Source organism: Equus caballus, chromosome 3 (genome assembly GCF_041296265.1).
Source record: "Equus caballus isolate H_3958 breed thoroughbred chromosome 3, TB-T2T, whole genome shotgun sequence".
Lineage (NCBI taxonomy): Eukaryota > Metazoa > Chordata > Mammalia > Perissodactyla > Equidae > Equus > Equus caballus.
The window spans coordinates 71,825,144-71,850,356 of NC_091686.1; the positions used below are offsets into that span (position 1 = coordinate 71,825,144).

A 25,213-nucleotide genomic window follows, 5' to 3' on the forward strand; every position below is an offset into this window, starting at 1 on the left:
AGATGATAGCATTTGTAGACATTAAACAGATTTATATAAAAACAAAGTCATCGGGGCTGGCTCCGTGACCGAGTGGTTAAGTTCGTGCGCTCGGCAGCAGCAGCCCAGGGTTCAGATCCTGGGCGCGGACAGGGAACCGCTCGTCAGGCCACACTGAGGCGGCATCTCACATCCCACAGCTAGAAGGACCTGTAGAACTAAGATATACAAATCTGTACGGGGGGTTTGGGAAGATAACGCAGGGAAAAAAAAAAAAAAAAAAGATTGGCAACAGTTGTTGGCTCAGGTGCCAATCTTTAAAAATAAAAACAAAAGAAAACAAAAACAAAGTCATCTACCTGTCTTTTTGACTTGCTGTAATAGTGCTCTGACTGTTCATATAATGTATGTACTTTGCGGTGTAGGAGTTATATTTTAACTTCCTGATTGATTCTTCCTCAGATAGAAGCATGAGCAATGGCAAAAGGAAACAGCAATTTGAAAAGAAGCATTGCATTCCACCAGGATGGCTATGAAATGGATTTAAATTATGCTGCTGCAATGGCTGAGTTGTTACTTTAGCCCTGGGAGTGCTGGAAAGGTGCTGGTGTGGCCCACAGAATACAGCCACTGGATCAATATGAAGACAATCCTGGATGAACTTGTCTAGAGAGGTCATGAAGTGAGTGTTCTGACGTCTTCAGCTTCCATTCTGGATAATCCCAACAAACCATCTGCTATTAAATTTGAGATTGATCCTACAACTTTAAAAATAATATGAACACTTTTTCATGCAGATAACCTCTAAATGGATTTATGATCTTCCAAAAGATACAGTTTTGACGTATTTTTCACTAATGCCAGAAACCCTTTGAGAATATTCTGGTTGGATTAAAAAGTTCTGTAAAGATGTAGTTTTGAAGAGGAAACTTCCCAAAAAAACTCCAAGAATCAATGTTTGATCTCCTTCTTGCAGATGCCATTGGACCCTGCGGTCAGCTGCTGGAGGAGCCACTTTAAACACCAGCAGCGTATACTTTCTGCTTCTCTCTTGGCTGTCCTTTTGAAAAGCATAGTGGGGACTTCCATTTCCTTCAACACACATAGTTATTTTTTTTTAATTAATGTTATGATAGATTACAACCTTGTGAGATTTCAGTTGTACATTATTGTTAGTCATGTTGTGGGTACACCACTTCCCCCTTTGTGCCCTCCCCCCACATAGTTATTTTTATGTCAGATTTAAGTGATCAAATGATATTCATAGAGAGGGTATAAAATATGATTTATGTACTTTATTTTGACTTTTGGTTCCAAATGCTTAGTGAGAAGTGGAATGAGCTTTACAGTGAAGCACTCGGTAAGTCATGGTTTTAGTTAGCACCTTGAAGTCCTGACTCTCTTAGTGTCTTGGAAGGTGTGTTTATAAAGTCAGAGGAATGTGTTTCCTATAAGTGGAATGAAGAAATTATAAAATGATCTCTCAAGCTGATAAATGTTACGGAAATGTTTAAATTTTAGGTCACTGAGGAATTGTTTCCTATGGTATAGCTTAGTTTCATTTAAAAATTAAGCTTATTTACCATATTAGTTGAAGGATTCCTTTATAATAGAGAGATTTATTGGCTCTTAAGCAGACTCAGGAACTTATCCTTTGAGGTTTCTAATGGTTTCACATTTCTTCAATAAGTATTTATACATCATCTCTTTAAAGATCTAAAATTATTTTGAAGGTGGATATATACATTATTAAACAATATTTCTTGAAAATTATATATTCATTAAATAAAAAATGAGCCAAAATTCAGAGTGAGCACATCCATTGCCATAATTTATAAAAATTTTCCACATTTATTTGCAAAACATTTTATTTAGTAAGAAAATAATATTAAGCTTCTAACAAAGCAAACGCGAGAGTAACCCTACTTTCCAAAACCTCACAGTTTACCTGGAAAATCTGGGATCAAGGGAATAGCTTGTTAACTTGTAGGAACTAAATTGAGTCCTCTGGGGAAAGATGTTCCCATGCACATGGTAAGGTTAACTGAGGAAGTGAAATCATTGTTTACATGTGCATTTGATACTTCTGCGCTTTACTGAGTAAACAAGTGTATGTTTAATTCTTTAGGGGCTTAGGTATAATAAATGTTTTATGATTCTGAGAGATCTGATGTAACTTTAGAGACAAAGTCTGTTACACTTTGTCTTTGTGTATATATATATGAAAAACAAGTGTAAAACATAAACATATACAAAACATATATATATATATATATATATTCAAACCACAGACAGGTTTAAATATCTTTGACTATGTCATTCTAGGTTCTTTTAGAAAATTACCTGTTATATCCACATTATGATATTCAAGTTTCCTCTACCTTTGCTTTCCTTTTTCCCTTCAGGAAGACCCACTAGAATAACTGAGTTAATGAAGAAAGCTGAAATGTGGCTCATTCGAAGCTACTGGAATTTAGAATTTCCTCCTCTACTCTAATCACATTTTGAATTTGATGGAGGACTCCACTCCAAACCTGCGAAACCTCTGCCTAAGGTGACCTATTCCTGTTTGCTTTTTTTTTTTTCACTTTGCATTTTCAGTAAGATTGATTCTGGGTTCTTCATTTAGAATGTTTGACTCACAGTGAGAGAGATAGAGAAAGTGACCTGGCAATGAAAATCTCATATATTTCTAAGTTGCAATTATATAAATTTCCTTATCATGACAGAATAAAGAATTATACTTTGGAGACTTTGGGAATAGGGTCAGTTAAATCAAGGCCTCATTATTCAAAACATAAGAAAGTGTCAGCAATTTATTCGGAAAACAATCTTAAAGTGACTAGCATAGGTGAGGCACAAGTGAAGGATAAGCAGAGAAACGTTGCAGAGCCTGCTTGTGCCCCACCGCACCAGACATTTAACTTTCAAAGAGAGAATATAATCAAGTAATAAAAATTGGGTGAAAGGTAAAACAAGGACAAAACATAAAGCTACCATAATGCTAGAGAACATCCCATAGGATTGGATCATAATACCTCAGGAGTGACGTCAGCAATCTGGTGGCATAATGAAATGTCTGGGGTTTCTCCCCCGCTTCAGCAACAAACATTGTTATCTACCCATGAACAAAAGGGCCTTAATGGGAGTTTGGGGATCCAGCACCATAGCCAGGGGACCGTGGAAGAGTCTCATGCATCTGTGCTTCTGGTAATAGGTAGACAGACTCCATATTGGCCGTGGTACCTACAGAAGACTGGGAATTGTTTACAGCTCCTCACGGCTGCAGTCCAGGAGCACCTACAGAACACTGACTTGGGCAGTCACCTGTGTATTAGAGAGCCTTTGGAAGCCCAGATTTCCAGAAGAAGTCCCAGCATTTGGTTGGAGCACAAAATACATGAGTTTCAATGCTTTGGAGTGGGTGAGAGGAACAACTGGACTTTGCCAGCATCACCCCTCCCCTAAGGGGCAGCACAGCTTAGGGCTAAGAGAAGTCTCAAGATTTCTCCTGCAAGGGAAAAGGAGAGCCGGTGAATGGATGCCAAGCTTCGCCACCTGTTAGGATGCTTCCAAAGACTCGTTTCTCTCTCACAGCATACAGAGTATTAAATTATCTCTTCAGGGGCCAGCCCCATGGCCAATTGGTTAAGTTTGGCCCCTCCGCTTCAGTGGCCCAGGGTTTTGCTGGTTCAGATCCTGGCTGCGGACATGGCACCACTCATCAGGCCACACTGAGGTGGCATCCCATATAGCACAACCAGAAGGACCTACAGCTGGAATATACCACTATGTACCTTGGGGGCAGGCTTTGGGGAGAAGAAGAAGAAAAAAAAAAAAGAGAAGATTGGCAGCAGATGTTATCTCAGATAGATACCAATCTTTAAAAAAGAAAAAAATATGAATTTGGTGACTGGTGGGAGGGAATAGATCAAGAGAGTGGCATATAAGATTCCCTGAGGGAGTTAAAGGGACTTGGTTCCTCCTGCTGTGTTCCAGACTCACCAGGAAGCCGGAGCACAAGCCACAATGAAAATCTCTCCTACAGATACCCCAGCTGGCCTGTAGGCACCCACAGAGCACTGAGTTCTAAACTCACAACTCCTACAGTCAGTTCCCTGCAAGAGGAAGCTTTGACAGACGGCTAGGGAGCATGAGCAGGAAGCAGTTAAGGGTCTGGGGCAAGAGAGAAACCACAAACTTGAGCTGTAGCAACACCTCAGGGAAAGAAAAGGGAAGCCAACAGCATCTGGACAGGTGCTTTATAGGGTGGTGAGAAGACATACAGTCTTTAGAAGCCTTCCACAGGAGGGAGCAAGAAGCATGATGCAGGTGTGTCCGTAAAAGCTCTGTGAAAACCACATCTACAGCAGGACCAAAGAAAGTCTTCTCTGCCTGAAGACTGTTAGCAGAGATGGAAGTAGGTGACTGCCAGTTTAAGTGCAAAAACAACAACATAAAACTCCAAAGAACAGGAACAATCAAGGAAATATGAGATGAAAAGTTGACATTAATCCTCCAGTAACCCAATGCAAAGATATGGAGATATACTACTCACTCAACAAAGAATTCAAAATAGCAGTTTAAGGAAACTCAATGATCTTCAAGAAATTCAGAACACTTGTACACTGTTGGTGGGAATGTGAATTGGTACAGCCTCTATAAAAAGAAATATGGAGCTTCCTCAAAAGCAGAACTATCCTATGATCCAGAAATCCTACTTCTGCATATATATCCAAAGGTTAGAAAAACAGAATATCCAAAAGATATCTACAATACCATGTTTATTGCAGCATTATTCACAATAGCCAATATATGGCTAAAACCTGTGGATGAAGGAGTAAAGAAGATGTGATACACACACACACACACACACACACACACACACACACACCGGAATATTATTCGGGCATGATAAAGAAAGAAATCCTGCCATTTGGAACCACATAGATGCCCTTGAGGGCATTATGCTCAGTGAAATAAGTCAGAGAGCAAAAGACAAATAATATTTGATATCACTTATATGTGGAATCTAAAAAAGTTGCACTTGTAAAAACAGAGTGGAATGGTCATTACATGGGCTGGTGGGAGGGAGGGGATGGAGAAGATGTTGGACAAAGGGTACAAACCTGTAATTCAAAGATACATTCTGGCAATATAATGCACATCATAGTAATCATAGTCAACAGTAGTCTATTAAATACTTGAAACTTTCTAGCGAGTACATCTAAAATGTTCTCACCACACACACAAAAAATGATAAATATGTGACCTGATAGAGCTGTAACCTAATAGTACAGCGGTAATCCTATTGCAATATATAAATGAATCAAATCCGCACACTGTATACCTTAAAACTTACGGAGTGTTATATAACAATGATATCTCGGTAACTCTGAGGAGAGGAGGTTGCTTGCCCTTTGTTGGGAAACATTTACATTTGTAACGGAGACCTCCATCTGTAAGGATGCCTCCCTCTCTGTGCCAGGAAGACGGGGGATGACCTTATCTCTAGAAACTCTTAGTGGGGATGATGGACTTAAGTTGGTTACTGTCTGGCAACCTCATGTAACTGACCACCCCCCAACATCCTCCTTTGTCTTTAGCTGAAGATAATATTTAAGTGGTGACTTCTGCCATTTACTCAATCCGGTTTGATTCTTATCTAAAAATTATAGGACCACCCAATAACCAGAACCTACAGGCACTGATATCATTTTAACAACTTTTTTACATATTCTTTCCTTCATCTTGTAAAGAGATAACTCAGATACCTATGCTTTAAATTTAGCCCTATGCTCAGCTCATTTTTGCAGCAGCTGCAGTGGCAGCAGCAGCAGGGGCAGCAGCGGCTCCTCCTGCCCATGGGTCCTGTCCCGACGCAGCAGCTCTGACTGCCCTTGGGTCCTGTCCCCATGCACCAGCAGCAGCTCTGACTGCCCATGGATCCTACCTCCTCGCTATTCCACACTATTTTCTAAATAAAAGAGCACTACTGCCAGACCTTGAGAGTCCAAGAAATCTTTCTTTCGACTCCTCGGCTCACCAATCCCGCGTCAGTAATCATATTGCACTATATAAATGAATCAAATCCGTGCATTGTACACCTTAAAACTTGCATAGTGTTATATGACAATGATATCTCAGTTTTCAAATATGGAGATTTAAACAATGATTAGGCTAAGACAGTAAACATTTTATGTTGGAAAGCTTAGGTCATTAATTTCCAGGGGGAAAAAAATCAATTTAAAACAAAAGCATCAAAAAAAACGAGTAAGAAGTTTTCACCAGGTATCCAGGAAACATTTCGCGCCTTACATTTTTGAGGGAGGTGGAGGGGCAAGATCTGCATTGAGCTATGAAGAATTTACTTGGTATAGAATGTAATAAAATTTGGAAGCTGGTAAGGATCAGGGACCACAAGTAAGGACAATTCTGAAACAATTACACGTGAACAGAGCTTTATCAGGAACTTTATATATTATATATATGCTATATATTTTTATATATATTGAGCTACTCGGGGAGGTGACCAGCTCTCTGCCGCAGGAAGCCTGCTGTATCTCTCCCACTGTGAGGCAGCTGCTCCCTGGGGGACTCAGTGAGGTGAGGATGAGGACCTATCACTGTCAGTTACACATAGCCCATTCTACCAGGACATCCACTTTACAGAATGATTTCAGGGCCAAATATGTCATACATAAACAAGTCAGAAATATGGTCACTCATTTAAATAACAAATATATTTCTGCATTACAAACAGAAATCTGAAGGCTGTCTAATGGAAACTCCAAACAATAATATCAGACTCATGAATAACAGTGATTCCTAACTTCCAGCCTTTAAAGAGTGATTTAGGGGAGAGCTTGGGAAGTACTGACAAAGATTAAAGTGAGGTATAAATTATTACAGAACTTAGAGGAAAAAGATACAAGTCATCCCAATCATAATTAACTTTTACCTAGTGCTCATTGTCAGAGAAATAAAATACTAATGACTAAACTAAAATAATTCTCCAGAAAACCTGCCGGGAATAAACACAAATGTTTTAGTAGAACTATAAGAATAAAGAACTAAAGGTGAGTTAATATTCTGCTGTGTGGCCTCCTTCCAAGGATCTACATTCATAAGTATTAGCAGTATAAATGTAGAGTCTGAGTATACTATTTTCCAAGAGTTATCTCCTCCTCACTACTGTGTAGCGGCTCTCTTCAGTTTCTTGCTTAACAAACGCAAATACACACATACTTGCAAAAAGATACATAGTAAAGGAAATTAATCCCATATTACTTGTATCCTTACAAACTGAGAGATTAGGTCTGTTATGTAACAGACACTGATGAAAACATAATGGAGTTTCCTCAAAAAATTAAAAATAGAATTACCATAAGGTCCCAGAATTCCACTTCTGGGTATTCATCCAAAAATTGAAATTAGGATCCCAATGAGATATTTACACGCCCATCTTCATAGCAGCAGTAATTGCAAGAGCCAAAACATGGAAGTAACTCACGTGTTCAACGACGGATGAATTAATTAAAAAAAAATGTGATATTTACACACAATGGAATATTATTCAACCTTCAAAAGCAAGGAAATTCTGACACATCCTACGACATGGACAAACCTTGGGATATTATGCTGAGTGAAGTAGGCCAATTACAAAAAAGACAAATACTGGATGATTCCACTTATATGAGCTAACTAGACTAGTCAAATTCATGAAAACAGCAAGTAGAATTAAGATTGCCAGGAACTGGTGAAGAGGGGAATGGGGAATTGTTGTATAATGGGTGGTCCCAGTTTGGCAAGATGGGAAATTTCTGGAGATAGGTTATACAACAAGGTGTATATACTTAACACTATGTAACCGTACACTTAGGAACAGTTAAGATGGTATATTTTGTTATGAGTATTTTACTACAATTAAAAAAAAACAGCCACTACTTTGTAATTCTTGATAATTCCTGATTCCCTCTCTTTAGCTGTTTTCAGCAATCATTTCAATAGTGTTTGCTACACTTTTGCTCTTTCATAATGGAGCAAATCTTTCTCTTCAAGAAATGGAAGAGTTTGCCCGAGCTCTGGAGAAAATGTTACTGTGGTGTTTACTCTGGGGTCATTGGTCAGTAACATGACAGAAGAAAGAGCCAATGTGATTGCACCAGCCCTTGTCCAGATTCCAGAAAAAGTTACATAAAGTATCTTACAGTGGACAACTACTTAACCAGTCTGTTAAACTCTGTAAAGGGTCTGATTACAAAAATTTCTTGCATAAAAGTTACCTATTGTGATCGTTCCAATTTAGCTCAGATATCAGTTTAAAAACCATAATATGAATGGCAGGTACTAAAGTAGTACAGAGACTCTTTTTGATGGACAATAACTTTGGCATTCACATTATGATCAAACAGAAACATATTTTGGAGGTGCAGTGGGAAGTTTCAACATTATAATGATATTGCAGGCAGGTACAAAAATCGCTGAATTCTGCCTTGCCGTTTTCTCCTTTTACTTGCAGCATTCCTGAGGGCATTGTACACACTACAGATTCTCTCAGAAAGAACTTAAATTTCAAAAGTAACATTAGGCAGGAACTGATAACAGTCTGAAAGGGATCCTGCAGTTGAGGCTTCCCAGGTAATCCAGGCCTCATTTACTTCCCCTCAATTTCAGAAAAGGACTATTCAATGTGCTGTTCAGGGAGCTATACAAAGAAAAGACGGCCAAGGTTTACCAAGCAGCATTTACAGACCTATCCAGACATGATAATATAGAGAGGAAACAAAACAACATGACAAAAAGAAAGTGAAAAGCTGCCCTGGTGGACCTGGGCCCTGCTGGAGTTTGAAACAGGAAAACGCAGAAGAAAGGGTGGAGGTGGGTCGGCCATTAAGGTGACCCTGTGTTTTACAAAATATGGATCTGCAAGGACCCTGCTTGCAATGCATCTGAATAATTACTCCTCTCAACTGAAGAAGGAGAAGGGAATCTAAAAGGGAGTCGATTAGAAGCCAGGGTAGCATAGGAAAGTTTGAGTCAGTCTTTTGTCAGTAAACTATGGTAGTAAATTATTTCTAATATATAGAATATACCTGGAGTCTCTGTGTATTTGTGAAGTACATTTCATTTTCCTAAATGATAGAGCTTTCTGCTTATCACCTATGCTGACTTGCTGAGAACTGAAGTTGCTTTAACACTCACTTAGCAAATAGACGTTAACCACTGGTAATTTAGAATCCATCTTATGAGGATTGTTTAGCAATTTCAAAATCTGTAACTAATTTTGGTACTACTTGAAAATGGCTCGATATAAGAAACCATATTCATCAATGCTGTCCAAGTTTGGAATGCATCCTTAAAGTGTTAACAGTCAGTTGAATAAAATTTAGCACCATCCTGATATTCAAGTTTTTTCAACAGCTATACTGTTATTTATGATGTACTAAGAGGCTCTTCTTTTCTACATTTAAAGAATTGTCAAGTCTGGCAATAGTGATAATACTCTGGAGTTTTGTAAAAAATTACTACGTGAATTTTTTCTTGGAAGTAGTGATATTGATAATTAGTAATTTCAAAGGAGCTAAATGTACTTACCAAGCAGAAATTATTTGTTATTAAAATAAATTGTTAATAATCAGAATTATTTTGTTCTCACAATGAGATTGCACACATTTCCCATTTGGCAAATCAAAAGATGTAAAACTATAATGATATAACTTACAGAATAAGTGGATATAAGTAAGCCACTTCTCCCAACACACAAAAGGAAATAAATACACTAATATTAAATTTGGAAGGTGAGAGCTAGTATAATAAATAGTTAAAATAAATTAGCAGATTATTCGTAATTTGCAATTTTTTGCACTAAAATTAAAATGACTGCCTAAAAATGTTTATGTGCTTGAATTTGTTATTGAAAATCTCATTTGTCTAATCCAAGTGAGAAACATCATGATTGCAATCATAGGTGATTGAATGTAAAATAAGTGCATGGAGGATGAGAATTCCTATTAGATGAGTGTTACTGGTTCTCATTACTTAGCATTTCTTCTCCTCATTTCCTCATCTGTCATAATGAACAGGTTTAATTAGAGACTTCTTAATCTATTTACATCCTAACATGCTATCTCTTAGAAGTTTGACTCACGGAATCAGGCATTTTCTTTACTCTAGCATGTTATATGGAGATCGGATGGCAAGAAACCATATACCTTAGGGCCAAATACCTGACTGTAAGTGGATTTCCCAGAATGAACTTATTGGTAAGATTCTGGAAAACGAACATTCAAATAAGAACAACTCCAACCAGATCATAATAGTTCAGCAGGAAAAAAATTTATTTGAAATTCATTATTGAAAATCTGAAAATTAAAAATTAACTGTCTTATATTTATTTCCCAGTCAGAGGGAGAAAGGATAAGTGTAACCTTTCCTTCTTCTGATTCCTGCACCACCACCATCAACTTCCTGCTGTCTTGACACGATACTTCCAAGACTGAGTCACTTCACTAATTCATTAAGAGAATATATTCTAATATACCCCCTCCCCGATTTTTTTCTGACCTATTCTTCTTTTATCCAGCATGTTCTCTTTCAATTTTGTCCACCCGGCAATCTTGTATTTAGTTTTCACATCTCAGGCCGTACACTAATCTTCTATATAGTCTTCACTTATCTTGATAGCAGATTTAGATGTTTCTTCCTCTAAGCTCTGAAAGACATTTTAATGTAGATTCATGGGTATAATAATCTGTTATTTGGAATACAATGCCTCTTTCAGTGTCTTATATTGCCCTACTCTCATTTTATTCTAAGACTTATACTTAATAGTTTGCCAAAATTCACTCAATCGTAGGTCATCCCAAATCCAAAGCCTTTATAACTCATGGTGGAGCCAATGTCATCTATGAGGTGATTAACCATGGGATCCCTATGGTAGGAGGAATTATACTAATTGAATTCAAAGCCAACTACAAACTACACTACGCAAGAGAGTGTAATACAGGCATACACAAAAGCAAATAAATCCATAAAGTAGACATTAGAATCCAGAAATATACTCACACCTTGATGGTCAATTGATGTTTGACAAAGGAATGGGCACTCTTCTAAACAAATTCTTTGAGACAAACAGATTATCTACATGTAAAAGAATGAAGTTGGACTGTCTACCTCAAACCATACACAAAAATGACTCAAAATGGATCCAAAGCCTAAAAATAAAAATAAAACTATAAGACTCTTAAGGAAAAACATAGGTAAACATTTTGGTATTGAATTTGGCAATGATTTCTTATATGACACTAAAAGCACAACAACCAAATTACAAATAGAGAAACTAGACTTCATCAAAACTTAAAACCTTTGTTCTATAAAGGACATCATCAAGAGAGGGAAAAGATAAGCTGCATAATTGAAGAGATATTTACAAATCGTATATCTCATAAGGGATGTATATCCAAAACATATTTTGAAAAGCTCTTATAATTGAATAATAAGAAGAAAAATGATCCAATTACAAAATTAACAAAGGTTATGAATAGACATTTCTCCAAGAAAGATATACAAATTTTGAACAAGCATATGCAATGGTGTTTTACATAATAAGATCAGAGATGTGACTCAAACCACAATGAGATATGACTTCACTCCAACTAGCATATGTACAATTAGACAAAATAGCAAGTGTTGGCAAGATTATGGAGAAATTCGAACCATCAGATGTTGCTAGTGGAAATAGAAAATGGTGCAGTCACTTTGGAAAACACTATGCCATACCCTCAAAGGTGAAACATAGAGCTACAATATGACCCAGCAATTCTACTTCTAGGTATATATGCAAGAGAAAGGAAAACGTGTCCACTCAAAACATTCATGTGGACGTTGGTAAATAATATTATTCATTATAGGCGGAAAATGTGAGTAAAAAATGTTGATCAACTTACAAATGAGTAAACAAAAGATGGGATAGCCATACTATGTAATATTATTTGCCAATAAAAAGGAATTAAGCTCTGACATGTTACAACATGGATGAACCTTGAAAACGTTATGGTAAATGAAGCAGCCAGTCACAAAAGACCATGTATTGTATGATTCCATCAACCGGGAAATGTTCAGAATATGCAAATCTGAAGACAGCAACTAGATGAATGGTTGAATGAGGCTTGGAGGAGGCAGAGATTAGGGAGCTCTGACTAAAGGGTAAAGGTTTATTTATAGATGATGAAAATGACGTTCAATTGATTGCTGTGGTCATTGCACAGTTCTGTGACTACACTATGAACTATTGAACTGTATACTGTAAGGTTCAAGAAGACTGCAGACACAGTTTCCTCTCACTTGCCACTGTTCTTAACAGTCTTCCAAATACAGTTGACTTACACATACAAGGGCATCGCCACTTAGTAGATGACAGCACTTTTACCCTTAAAACATATACGAAACACATGTACACAAACAAAGTCATCAACCTTTTGCTTTTTACACTTGCTATCCAAATTCTCTGAATGTCCAGGTCATCTATTTACTTTGAGCTGTAGGAGTTATATTTTAACTTCCTGATTGATTTCTCCTTGAATATAAGCCTGAGCAATGGTACAAGAGATCAGCAATTTGAAAGGAAGCATTGTGTTCCACCAAGATGTCTCTGAAATGGATTCCACTTCTGCTGTTGCTACAACTGAGTTGTTACTTTAGCCCTGGGAGTGCTGGAAAGGTGCTGGTGTGGCCCACAGAATACAGCCATTGGATCAATATGAAGACAATCCTGGATGAACTTGTCCAGAGAGGTCATGAAGTGACTGTTCTGACAGCTTCAGCTTCGATTCTTGTGGATCCAAACAAACCATCTGCTATTAAATTTGAGATTTATCCTGCATCTTTAACAAAACATGATTATGAGGTTATGTTCAAAACACTGGTTGATACATGGACACGTCTGCCAAAAGATTCATTTTGGACACATTTTACACTAATGCAAGAAATCATTTGGCAATTTTTTGATAATGCTCTAAAGCTCTGTAACGATGCAGTTTTGAACAAGAAACTTATAAGAAAATTACAAGAATCAAAGTTTGATTTAATTTTTGCAGATGCCGTAGGACTGTGTAGTGAGCTGCTGGCTGAGCTACTGCAAATACCGTTAGTGTACAGTCTCCGCTTCTCTCCAGGCCATACAATTGAAAAGTATGGTGGAGGACTTCCATTCCCACCGTCTTATGTACCTGTTGTTATGTCAGAATTAAGTGATCAAATGACATTCATGGAGAGGGTAAAAAATATGATATATGTGATTTATTTTGACTTTTGGTTCCAAACATTTAATGAGAAGAAGTGGGATCAGTTTTACACTGAAGTACTAGGTAAGTCATGTTTTTAGGTGGTAGCTTGAAGTCTTAATTCTCCTAGCGCCTTGAAAAGTGAGTTTGTATAAAGTCAGAAGAATTTGTCTTTTATAAGTGAAATGTTGAAAGAAAAGTAGAAAATGATCTCTCAAACTCACAAATATTATGGAAATGCTTAAATTATAGGGTCAGTTAGAATCCCACGGTCCATTCCTAGTACAGGACCCTCCAAGAAATCATAAACTAAAAGTTAAAGCACTGAGGAGTTTGTTAAGCAATTGCAGGTCAATCCTTGCGTATTTGTTTGCTTGTAAGAGGCTTTATTTCATAGAGGTGTTTTCAGTCTGGAGCAATACTGAGTAGAGATTTTTCATATATGCCTTGCTCCCTTCCATGCATTGCCTCCCCTATTATCAACATCCCCCACAGAAGAAGTACATTTGTTACAGTTGATGAAACGATATTGACACACCGTTATCACCTAAAGTCCATATTTTATATTAGGGTTCTATCTTGGTGATGTACATTCTTGGAGTTTGGACAAAATTATTTTGTCACCTGTCCATCATTAGAATATCACAAACCTAGTTTCACTGCCCTAAAAATGCTCTGTGCTCTGCCTAATCATCCTACACATCAACTTTACTATATGTTTTTTTCATCTTCAATAAAAGTCATTGGAAATTTTACCAAATATCTTGATCAAAACCGACATATAGAGTGAGGAGCAATATATTTTTAGCACAATAGTGGGTGGAGCATTGAGAAATTGTTCCCCTTATGTAGTTAGGATTCATTTAAAAAACATTTTCTGCCATATTACCTGAAGGAGTCCTTCACAAATGAAAGACATAATGGCTCTATCTCAAACATGTGAAACTATTATTAGAGATTCTAATGATTACACATTCCTGCACTAAGTACTGACAAAATATCTGCTTCGAAGGCCCAGAATTTTGTCGAAAGGTGGACGTACAAGTGACTAGTCCATATTGTTTAAAAACAATGTCTCTCCATTAAAGATAAAATGAGCCACAATTCATGGTGAGCACATCTATTTCCATACTTTATGAAAACTTTCCAGCTATTTTTTGCAAGGACATTTATTTAATATGCAAATATTATTAAGCCGCTTACGTGAGCCAAATACCAGAGCAACCATATTTTCAAAACCTTAGTTTACTTGGAAAATCTAGGATTAAGGGAATAGCTTGCTAAATTGTAGAAACAAGATGGAGCACTTCAGGGAAACATGTCTCCATGGGTATGGTAGGGAGAACTGATTGAGCAGTTGAAATCACTGTTTACATTTGTGTCAATTAACTTTTGCAGCCATACAGAGTAAACAAATGCATGTTTAATTCTTTGGTGTCTTAGGTCTAATAATTGTTTATGTTTGTGAATGCACTGACGTGATGTTAGAGATGAAAGTCTCTTATGCATTGCAGTATATATATAAACAACATATATAAAACATATATATTATATGTAGACACACACATAATACTATTGTGAAACCACAGAAACTTTTAAACATCTTTGAGTCTGTTATTCCAAGCTCTTTTCAGAAAACTACCTGATATATTCACATTACAAAACACTCATTTCCTTACTTTTATTTGCTTTTTTCCCTTCAGGAAGAGCCACTAAATTATATGAGTTAATGAGGAAAGCTGAAATGTGGCTCGTTCGAACCTATTGGGATTTTGAATTTCCTCGCCCATTCTTACCACATTTTCAATTTATTGGAGGATATCACTGCAAACCTGCCAAATCCCTGCCTAAGGTGACGTACTTCTGTTTGTGTGGTTGGTTTACTTTGCATTCGCAATAGAAATTATTCTGTGTTCTTTATTTAGAATGTTTGATTACAGTGAGAGATATGGGAAGCTGCGTAAAGGGACCTACAAATTGGAAACTCATATATTTCAATACCATTACAAGACTCTGAGTTTCATTATCATTGAAGAATAAAGTATTATCCCTGGAAGGCTTTAGGAATAGGGTCAGTTAAATTAAGGCCTCATTATTCAACACATAGGAAAGTATCAGTCACTCATTCAAAGGTATTCTTGTTTTTGTTTTTTCTGGCTGAAGAAGATTTGCCCTGAGCTAACATCTGCTGCCAATCTTCCCCTTTTTGCATGTGATTTGCCACCACAGCAGGGCCACTGACAACTTGAGTGGTGTAGGTTCGTGCCTGGGAACCATGCCCAGACCACCAGAGTGGAGTGCACCAAACTTAACCACTAGGCCACCACAGCTGACCCTCAAAGAATATTCTTAAAGTGACTAGCATAGTTCAGAGATATGCTGGATATGCAGAGAAGCAGTGTAGACACAATTTTTCTACACAAACACTTAACATTCTACTTGGAAACATAGGATATGAGCATGTAATAACAGCTGTGTAAAAAGTATTATAACAAGGAAAGACCACAGCGCTAAAGGGCATCCAGTGGGCATCATAGAACAACATTGACTCGAATCAGAAAGTATACTCTTTATATTGGAAAGGTTCTGTCATTAATTTCCACAGAGAAAAGAACTAATAATGAATTTCAAAACAGAAGGACTGGAGAAAAACAAAGGATGAATATGCAGTTGTGACAAGATAGCCAGGAAATTTTTGGCTCTTCTACAGTTGTTTTTTGGGTATAAGAGTATACTGAGCCATAAGGAATATTCCAGTTCTGAAAGTAATACATGGATTTTATAGTGGGAATACAAATCAGAATAATTCAGAAACAATTGCAAGCAAGACGGTGACCAGCTCTCTGCTGCAGAAAGCCTGCTGTATCTCTCCCACTGTGGGCCAGCTGCTCCCTGGAGACCTCAAGGAGGTGATGAGGGCCAATCACTGTCAGTTACAGATAACATATTCGACTAGGGCATCCTTTTTACAATATGCTTTCAGGGCAAAAGGTGTCATACATAAACAAACCAGAAATATGGTCACTCAAGTAATATACATGTATATTTCTGGATTACAAATAGGAATCTTAGGGAGATTTCATGGAAACTCCAAACAGTAGTATCAGACTCACGTGTCTGATGAGTGTGAAATTACTCATCAGCAATTCTTCAGCCTTTAAGGGTGATTTATGGGGAGCTCAGGAAATACTGACAATGGTTAAGGTGAGGTATAAATTATTATAGAGCTGAGAAAAAAAATATGTAAAGGCATCCCAATCATAACAAAATTTTCATAGTGCTCATAGTCGGCGAAAGAAAATACTAATGACTAAACTAAAATATTCCTCCAGAAGAGCTGCCTGGTATAAACACAAGTGGTTTAGTAGAACTAGAAGAATAAAGAATCAAAGGTGAGTCAAGCTCTGCTGTGTGGCCGCCTTCCAAGAATCCATATTAGTAATTAATGACAGTGTAAATGAAGAGACTAGGTATAATACTGTCTAAGAGCATTTCTTCTGCACTACTGTGTACTGGCTCTATTTCACTTCTTTCTTACACACAGGCACAGACACACACACACATATTTGCAAAAATTTACATAATAAAGGAAATTAATCTCAGATCTATTGAATCATTCCAAAGTAACTAAGGGATTAGATCTATTGTAAACAGTCACTAAGTAAAATAGAATGGAGGTTCCTTAAAAAATCAAAAATAGAATTACCATAAGGTCCATCGATTCCACTTCTGGGTATTCATCAAACGCAATTGGCATTAGGATCAAACCGAGATATATGCATACTTATCTTCATAGCAACGCTTTTCACAAGAGCCAAAACGCTGAAGCAACAAAAGTGTTGATCTACAGAAGAATTAATAAACAAAATAATCTATTTACACACAATGGACGATAACTCAGCCTTAAAACTGAAGGAAACTCTAACACGTGCTCCAACATGGCTGAAATTTGCGGACATTTTTCTAGGTGAAATGAGGCACTCACGAAATGATAAATACCATATGATTCACTTATATAAATCATCTAGGTTCAAATTCATAGAAACAGGAAGTAGAATGATAGTTGCCAGGTCATTATTGCAAAATGGGTATAGTGTCAATTTGCAAGGTGAAGCGTTCTGGAGGTTGGTTACATAGCAATGAGAATGTACATACTACTGAAGTGTACATTTAGGAATAGTTAAGATGATAAATTTTATGTTATGTATATTTTACCACAATTAAAAATAAACAGGAACTACTCTAGTAATTCCTGATAATTTATGATTTTCTCTGCTTAGTTGTTTGCAGCAATCCTTTCAATACTGTTTGCTATGCTGGTGTTCTTTAGTGATGGAGCAAATTACTTCTTCACAGGAAATGGAAGAGTTTGCCCAGAGCTCCGGAGAAAACGGTATTGTGGTGTTTACTCTGGGGTCAATGGTCAGCAACATGACAGAAGAAAGAGCCAATGTGATTGCATCAGCCTTTGCCCAGATTCCACAAAAGGTTAGATAAAGTACCTTATAGTGGACAACGATTTAATGTATCTGTTAAATTTTGAAAAGGATCCGATTACATAAATTTCCTTCATGAGAGGTAAACTACAATGTATTATGATAGATTCAACATATCTCAAAAATGAGTTTAAACGCAAAAGTATACATGGCAGTTGCCAACAGTACAGATGGTGTTTTGATAGACAGATAATTTTGACATTAACATTTGGATCAGATTGACATATGCTTAACAGATGGAGTGCAGGTTTGGTAATATAATGACATTGTGGTAATATTATGATGATATAATAATGAGAATAATCATATAATAATGGTATCATGATATTATAATGGTAGAATGATGCCATATCATCAAATTTTTCCCTGTCATTTGCTCCTTTTCCGTGCAGGATTCCTGAGGGCACAATACATGCTACAGATATTCTCATAAAGGGGTTAGGGGCTGGACCCTGGCATAGTGGTTAAGTTCGGAGCGATCAGCTTCAGTGGCCCGGGTCCATGGGTTTGGATCCTGGGTACAGACATACACTACTCATCACTCATCAGCCATGATGTGGTAGTGACTGACATACAAAATAGCTGAAGATTGGCACAGATATTGGCTCAGCACTAGTCTTCCTGAGCAAAAAAAAAGAGAAGAAAGAAAGAAAGGAGATAAATTTTAACAGTAACATTAAGCAAGAAGTGATAACAATCTGAAAGGCATCCTGCAGTTTAGGCTTGCCAGGTAACCCAGGCCTCTTTTACTTCCCCTCAATTTCAGAAAACCCTGTTCAATGTGCTCTTCAGGGTGCTATACAAAGGAAGGATGGCCAAGGCTCACCAACCTGCATCCAGCTACCTATCCAGACATGATAATTTAGAGAGAGAAAAAAACACAACAAGAAAAAAAGAAACTGAAAAGCTGCCCTAGTGGACTGGACCCTGCTAAAGTTTGAAAGAGGAAAACACAGAAGGAATGGTGGAGGTGGGTCGGCCCTTAAGGTGACCCTGTGTTTCACAAAATATGGCTCTGCAAGGACCGTGCTCCTAATCCATCTGAATAATAACTTCTCTCACTTGAAGAAGGAGAAGGGGATTTAAAAAGGAATCAATTAGAAGACAGGCTAGCATAGGAAAGGTTGAGATGGTTTCTTGTCAGTAAAATACGGTAGTAAATTATTTCTAATGTATAGAATCTACCTGGAGTCTCTGTGTATTTGTGAACTACTTTTGATTTTCCTAAATGGTATAGCTTTCTGCTTATCACCTATGCTGATTGCTGAGAACTGAAGTTGCTTTAATACTCACTTAGCAAATAGATGTTAACCACTGGTAATTTAGAATCCATCTTATGAGGATTGTTTAGCAATTTCAAAATCTGTAACGAATTTTGGTACTTGACTTGAAAATGGCTTGATATAAGAAACCATATTAATCAATGCTGTCCAAGTTTGGAGTGCATCCTTAAAGTGTTAACAGGCAGTTGACTAAAATTTAGCACCATCATGATATTCAGGTCTTTTCAAGAGCTATACTGTTATTTATGAAGTACTAAGAGGCTCTTTTTTTCTACATTTAAAGAATTCTCAAGCCTGGCAATAGTGATAATACTCTGGAGTTTTGCAAAAAACTTACCACGTGAATTTTTTCTTGGAAGTAGTAATATTGATAATTAGTAATTTCAAAGGAGCTAAATGTACTTACCAAGCAGAAATTATTTGTTATTAAAACTAAATTGTTAATAATAAGAATTACTTTGTTCTTACAATTAGATGATTGCACACAATTCCCATTTGGCAAATCAAAAGATGTAAAACTCTAGTAATATAACTTGCAGAACAAGTGGATATAAGTCACTTCTCCCAACACACAAAAAGAAATAAACAGACTAATATTAAATTTGGAAGCTGAGAGCTAGTATAATAAATAGTTAAAATAAATTAGCAGATTATTCGCAATTTGCAATTTTTTTAGACTAAAATTAAAATGACTGCCTAAAAAATGTTTATGTGCTTGAATTTGTTATTGAAAATCTCATTTGTCTAATCCAAGTGAGAAACATCATGATTGCAATCATAGGTGATTGAATGTAAAATAAGTGCATGGAGGATGAGAATTCCTGTTAGATCAGTGTTTACTGGTTCTCATTACTTAGCATTTCTTTCCCTCATTTCTTCATGTGTCACAATGAACAGGTTTAACTAGAGGCCTCTTAATCTATTTATATTCTGCCATTCTATATCTTACAAGTTTGACTCATGGAATCAGGCATTTTCTTTACTGTAACAGGTTATATGGAGATATGATGGCAAGAAACCAGACACCTTAGGGCCAAATACGCGGCTTTATAAGTGGATTCCCCAGAATGATCTTCTTGGTAAGATTCTGGAAAACGAACATTCAAATAAGAACAACTCCAACCAGATCATAATAGTTCAGCAGGAAAAAAATTTATTCGAAATTTATTATTGAAAATCTGGAAATTAAAAATTAACTGTCTTATATTTATTTCCCAGTCGGAGGGAGAAATGATAAGTGTAACCTTTCCTTCTTCTGATTCTTGTGCCACCACCATCAACTTCCTGCTGTCTTGACATGATACTTCCCAGACTGAGTCACTTCAGTATTTCATTAAGAGAATATATTCTAATATAGCCCCTCCCCGATTTTTTCCTGACCTATTAATTTTTTATCCAGCATGTTCTCTTTCAATCTTGTCCACCCAGCAATCTTGTGTTTATTTTTCACGTCTCAGGTCGTACGCTGATCTTCTCTATAGCCTTCACTTATCTCGACAGCACATTTAGGTGTTTCTTCCTCTAAGCTCTGAAAGACATTTTACTGTAGTTTCATGTGTATAATAATCTGTTATTTAGAATACAATGCCTCTTTCAGTGTCTTATATTGCCCTACTCTCATTTTATTCTAAGAGCTATACTAATAGTTTGCCAAAATGCACCCAATCCTAGGTCATCCAAAAACCAAAGCCTTTCTAACTCATGGTGGAGCCAACGGCATCTATGAGGCGATCTACCATGGGATCCCTATGGTGGGCATTCCTTTGTTTGCGGATCAACCTGATAATGTTGCTCACATGAAGACCAAGGGAGCAGCTGTAAGACTGGACTTCGACACAATGACAAGTTCAGATTTGCTCAACGCATTGAAGACGGTCATAAATGACCCATCGTAAGTATCACAATTTTTAATAAGTAGTATTTATAGATAGATTCTTTTCCCAATGATGAGTATGAGTTTCATCTCAGTTTTAAGAGGCTAATTTTGAAATTATTAACATGATTTAACCATTCTAAAATGTACTTTATTTTCACCCAGACTTACATTTATTTCAAACTTGCTTCTTAACTCCATAGATTTAATAGGTAATGAACTGAGGCAACAATTTTCTCCTCAAATAATGGAAAGCTACATAGGTATTTGTAAGAAGGACACATTTTTTAAAATATGTTAGAACCTGAGCAGGAAAGAATGATGAAGAAAATATCATAAATTCTTTCAACTCAGTAACTAACATCTCTGAAACTGTAAATCTCTTTATCTCAAAAATTTATTTTATTTTTATTGTTTTAGCAGATTTTATAATGAGATATAATTTACATACTATAAAATTCATTAAAATTATAAAATTGAAATATGTGTAGTATGTTTACAGTGCTCTAAATCCATCACAATATTATAAATTTAAGATATTTTTATCACCACAGAAAGAAATGTGACGTTCCTTACAAGTTACTTCCCATTCCCCCCTGCCCAAGTAACCATTAATCAACTTTCTATCTCTGTGGATCAGTCCTTCTGGACATTTCATATGCATGAAATCATACATTATATAGTCTTTTGCCACTGGCTTCATTCAGATAGGCTGATGTTTTTGACCTCCTTCCCTGTTGTAGGTTTATAATTCTGAGTAATATTCTATGATAAGGACATAACATATTTTTATTTACCCATTCATAAGTTCATGGATATTTTGGTTGTTCCACATTTGGCTATTATGAATATTGCTTTATATGATTTTGCGTCAAAATATATAAACATAACACTACGTACAGCAATTCTAAACAGAGTAAATGATTTAAAGACAAAAATTCTCAAAATGGATTTTAAAAAATAACTTTATATACTATTTACAAGTCATGCTTAAATAGAAGAGTACAGGAAAATTGTAAGTACAAAGATAAGAAAAGACCTTTTTAAAAAATAACTATAGAAACATGTAAAGTAAACTAATACCAGACACAGTAGACCAGAAACAATATTAAAATAAAAAATAAATACTTCATAATGATAAATAGGTTAATCCTTCAAAACAACACAAATTACTAATTTGTAACACCTGCTAATAAATCCTCCAAATAAACAAAGTAAAAGTAGACAAAAAGCAAAAATAGGTGGGGAGGGTGTCAAGACGGTGGCATAAGTGGACACTGAACTCATCTCCTCGCACAAATACAACAAAGTTACAACTATTTTTGGAAAAATTACCACTGAGAGAGAACTGAAAACTGCATACAAAGAATGCCCACAACAAGGGACAGTCCTGTTTGAGGTGGAAGCAGCAGAAATTAAAAGTAAAAATAAATCTACCATATGATACAGCTATTCCACCGTTGGGTAATTATCCAATGAATATGAAAACATGAAAGCATAAAGGTATAGGAACCCCTATGTTCATTGCAGCATTATTCACAATAGCCAAGACTTTGAAGCAACTTAGGTGCCCATCAAGGGATGAACGGATAAAGAAGATGTCATAGATATACAGAACGGATTACTAGCCAGCCATAAGAAAAGGTGAATTCTAGCCATTCGTGACAACATGGATAAACCTTGAGGGCATTATGCTAAGTGAAATAACTCAAGGGGAGAAAGTCAAATAATGTATGATCTCACTCATAAGTCCATGATAAAAACAACGACAAACACACACATAGAAACAGCCATTAGATTGCTGGTTACCAGAGGGGAAGTGGGGAGGGAGGAGGGCGAAAGGGGCGATTAGGCATGTGTGTGGTGATGGATTGTAATTAGTCTTTGGGTGGTGAACGTGATGTAATCTACACAGAAATCAAAATATATAATGATGGACGTCTGAAATTTATATAATGTTATAACGAATGTTACCACAATAAAAAAATAGAAAATTTTTAAAGTACACAAATCTATAGTCCGAATAGGATGTTTTTGAAGACTTTTTTCTATAATATTCTAAAAGATTACAAAATAAATAAGTACATAAAATGTTTGAAGAATCTAATTTTAAAAAGCAACCTATTTGATATATACATTATATTATATATATATATACACATATATATAAAGCGATGGTGAAAACACGTTTTTCAACAGCATATAGAATAATTAATGGTACGGACCATGCATGCTGGGGCAAAACTTAGCCTTACTATTTGAAAATTTTCAACTTATAAAGGGCATATTATCTGGCCAGACAAGAATTAAGTTAGAAATGATGAAAAACAAGAACTAAAGACAATCACTAAATTTTGAATATTAAGCAATACATTTCTAAGTAATTTAGAACCAAAAAAGAAATTATAATCATTCATGCACCATCTTCTCAGCGATTCCCTTCTAGGAAATACGCAACAGAAATGTATAAATATGCCAACCAAAAGACAATTAAAACAATATTTGCATCAGCATTAGTAGAAATGGCCAAAATATTATTAACAATCCACATGTCCGTGGATCATTATGAAGAGATAATCTGTGGTATTGTCAGACATTGGATACAATACAGCAATGGAATTCACCAACTGCTGCAGAAAGGACAAAACAAATGAATACTACTATCTGATGTCAATATACAAACCAGAAAAACAAATCTATGATGTTAAAAATAATGATAGCAGTTAATTTGTAGAAAGGATTAGTGAGTGAAAAGGTCCGGAGAATGGGGAGCTTCTAGTAGCTTGTGGTGTCCGATACCGATACGTAGGTGGTAGGTATATTTAATATCCACTTCAGGATGATTTTCTAGCTGATTATGAAATTTTGAGCTCTTCACTTAGGATATATGCGTTTTTCTTCTGTATTTTACAAAATGTATTTAGAAATCTAGAAATCAAATAGAAAAAAATTAAAAATATAGAAGAAATGCCTAGGGCTGCTATTAGGGTGGCAAGGAAAAGGCTCTCTGAGATGTGACAGCGAAGTCAAAGCCTCCATCAGGAGTTAGAAGCAAGCTTTGGGGTGTTGCAGGGAAGAGTGCTCCAGGAGAGGCACAGAAGGGGCAGAAATTGCAAAGGTGCTAAGATGGGAACACAGCTCAACGAACCAATTCCTCTTTGGAAACTTCAAGAGCACCATCCTAAAATGGCATTCATCTGGCTTACAGCCCTTAGAATGGCTCCTATAATTTACCTCTGTTAGAAAGGATTTAACTTTCCCACCTTATGTTCATCTTCAATTTTGAAAATATTAGTCATCAGAAAATCCCAATTTAAAAACCAAACTGCGATGAAGACTCCACTAAAAACACATTTCTGCAATACTATGACATTTATTTTGAAACTTAGGTATGGCACTCCAAAAACCTTTCATGGGAATGATATGCTTAAGCAAATGAACGTCCTTTCACTGTTGCTATCTTTGTGTTCCTCCTTTAGATACAAAGACAATGCTATGAAATTATCAAGAATTCAACATGATCAACCAATGAAGCCTTTAGATCGAGCAGTCTTCTGGATCGAGTTTGTCATGCGCCACAAAGGAGCCAAACACCTGCGGCCAGCCTCCCACGACCTCACCTGGTTTCAGTACCACTCTTTGGATGTGACTGGGTTCCTGCTGGCCTGTGTGGCAACCACTGTATTTGTCATCATAAAATGTCTGCTTTGTTGCTGGAAGTTTGCTAAAACAGGAAAGAAGGAAAAAAGGGAGTAATTGTATCTGACTGAAGGTGGGATGCCTCATAGAGGGGACTCCCGCAGTTAATTCCAGCAAGACGTTGTGATGTAAAGATCCCTTCCTCTTAAGACGAAACAACCTTTCAAAATTTAGCTTCTCAGATCAAAATTTGTTTTCAAGTGTTTTGCTACCTGTTTAACAGTTAGAAATATGTCCTCCCAAAGAGAAGAAGAGGCAAAAATTAAACAAAAATAAAACTATATGGGTATATTAACATTTATTATTCTAATACAAAGTTGTGCCAAAAGAAAATTGTTGAACTTAATTGTCTTTCAAACTTTACATACGGACACAAGAGCATTAAGCAGTGTATTCACAATATCAACATTATTGTGCAAATACTCAGGATATTTTCACTTGATATTGGTGCAGATTTTGTAATTTTATCTTTGGATCAAGAACTACTCAATGGTTAGAACTGCATAAAATGATTCACCCTTCTATTTCCTTTAAGAGACGAATAATGCTGCTTGGCGTTTACTGTGCATCCAGCCTCAGCATCACTCCTTGCCTAAAGAC

The 25,213-nt window shown here is 36.4% G+C and overlaps 1 protein-coding gene and 1 pseudogene across 3 annotated transcripts; both read left to right on the forward strand.

Moving 5' to 3' along the window:
* Positions 1 to 505: 505 nt before the first annotated feature.
* Positions 506 to 10,539, forward strand: LOC100067903 (UDP-glucuronosyltransferase 2B31-like; annotated as a pseudogene).
* Positions 10,540 to 12,556: 2,017 nt separating this feature from the next.
* LOC100066501 (UDP-glucuronosyltransferase 2B31) lies at positions 12,557 to 24,946 on the forward strand. Of its 3 annotated transcripts, XM_001501836.5 has the most exons (6): positions 12,557 to 13,346; positions 14,966 to 15,114; positions 17,619 to 17,750; positions 20,033 to 20,120; positions 20,713 to 20,932; positions 24,394 to 24,946. In XM_001501836.5, exons 1-6 carry the CDS (start codon positions 12,626 to 12,628, stop codon positions 24,668 to 24,670), a joined length of 1,587 nt encoding a protein of 528 aa, XP_001501886.4. In that variant the 5' UTR covers positions 12,557 to 12,625; the 3' UTR covers positions 24,671 to 24,946. The 3 variants fall into 3 exon arrangements, 2 of the variants coding, with proteins under 2 accessions (XP_001501886.4, XP_070118482.1); XR_011437100.1 differs by lacking the exon at positions 20,033 to 20,120 and having other exon boundaries at positions 12,562 to 13,346; XM_070262381.1 differs by lacking the exon at positions 17,619 to 17,750 and having other exon boundaries at positions 12,581 to 13,346.
* The last annotated feature ends 267 nt before the right edge of the window (positions 24,947 to 25,213 follow it).

Bases quoted from the DNA above. Each gene is read 5' to 3' on its own strand.
- LOC100066501 (XM_001501836.5), top strand. From the start codon at position 12,626: ATGTCTCTGAAATGGATTCCACTTCTGCTGTTGCTACAACTGAGTTGT. The intron at 17,751-20,032 runs GTTAGATAAAGT...TTACTGTAACAG, and splicing joins TTGCCCAGATTCCACAAAAG to GTTATATGGAGATATGATGG. The intron at 20,933-24,393 runs GTAAGTATCACA...TTCCTCCTTTAG, and splicing joins ACGGTCATAAATGACCCATC to ATACAAAGACAATGCTATGA.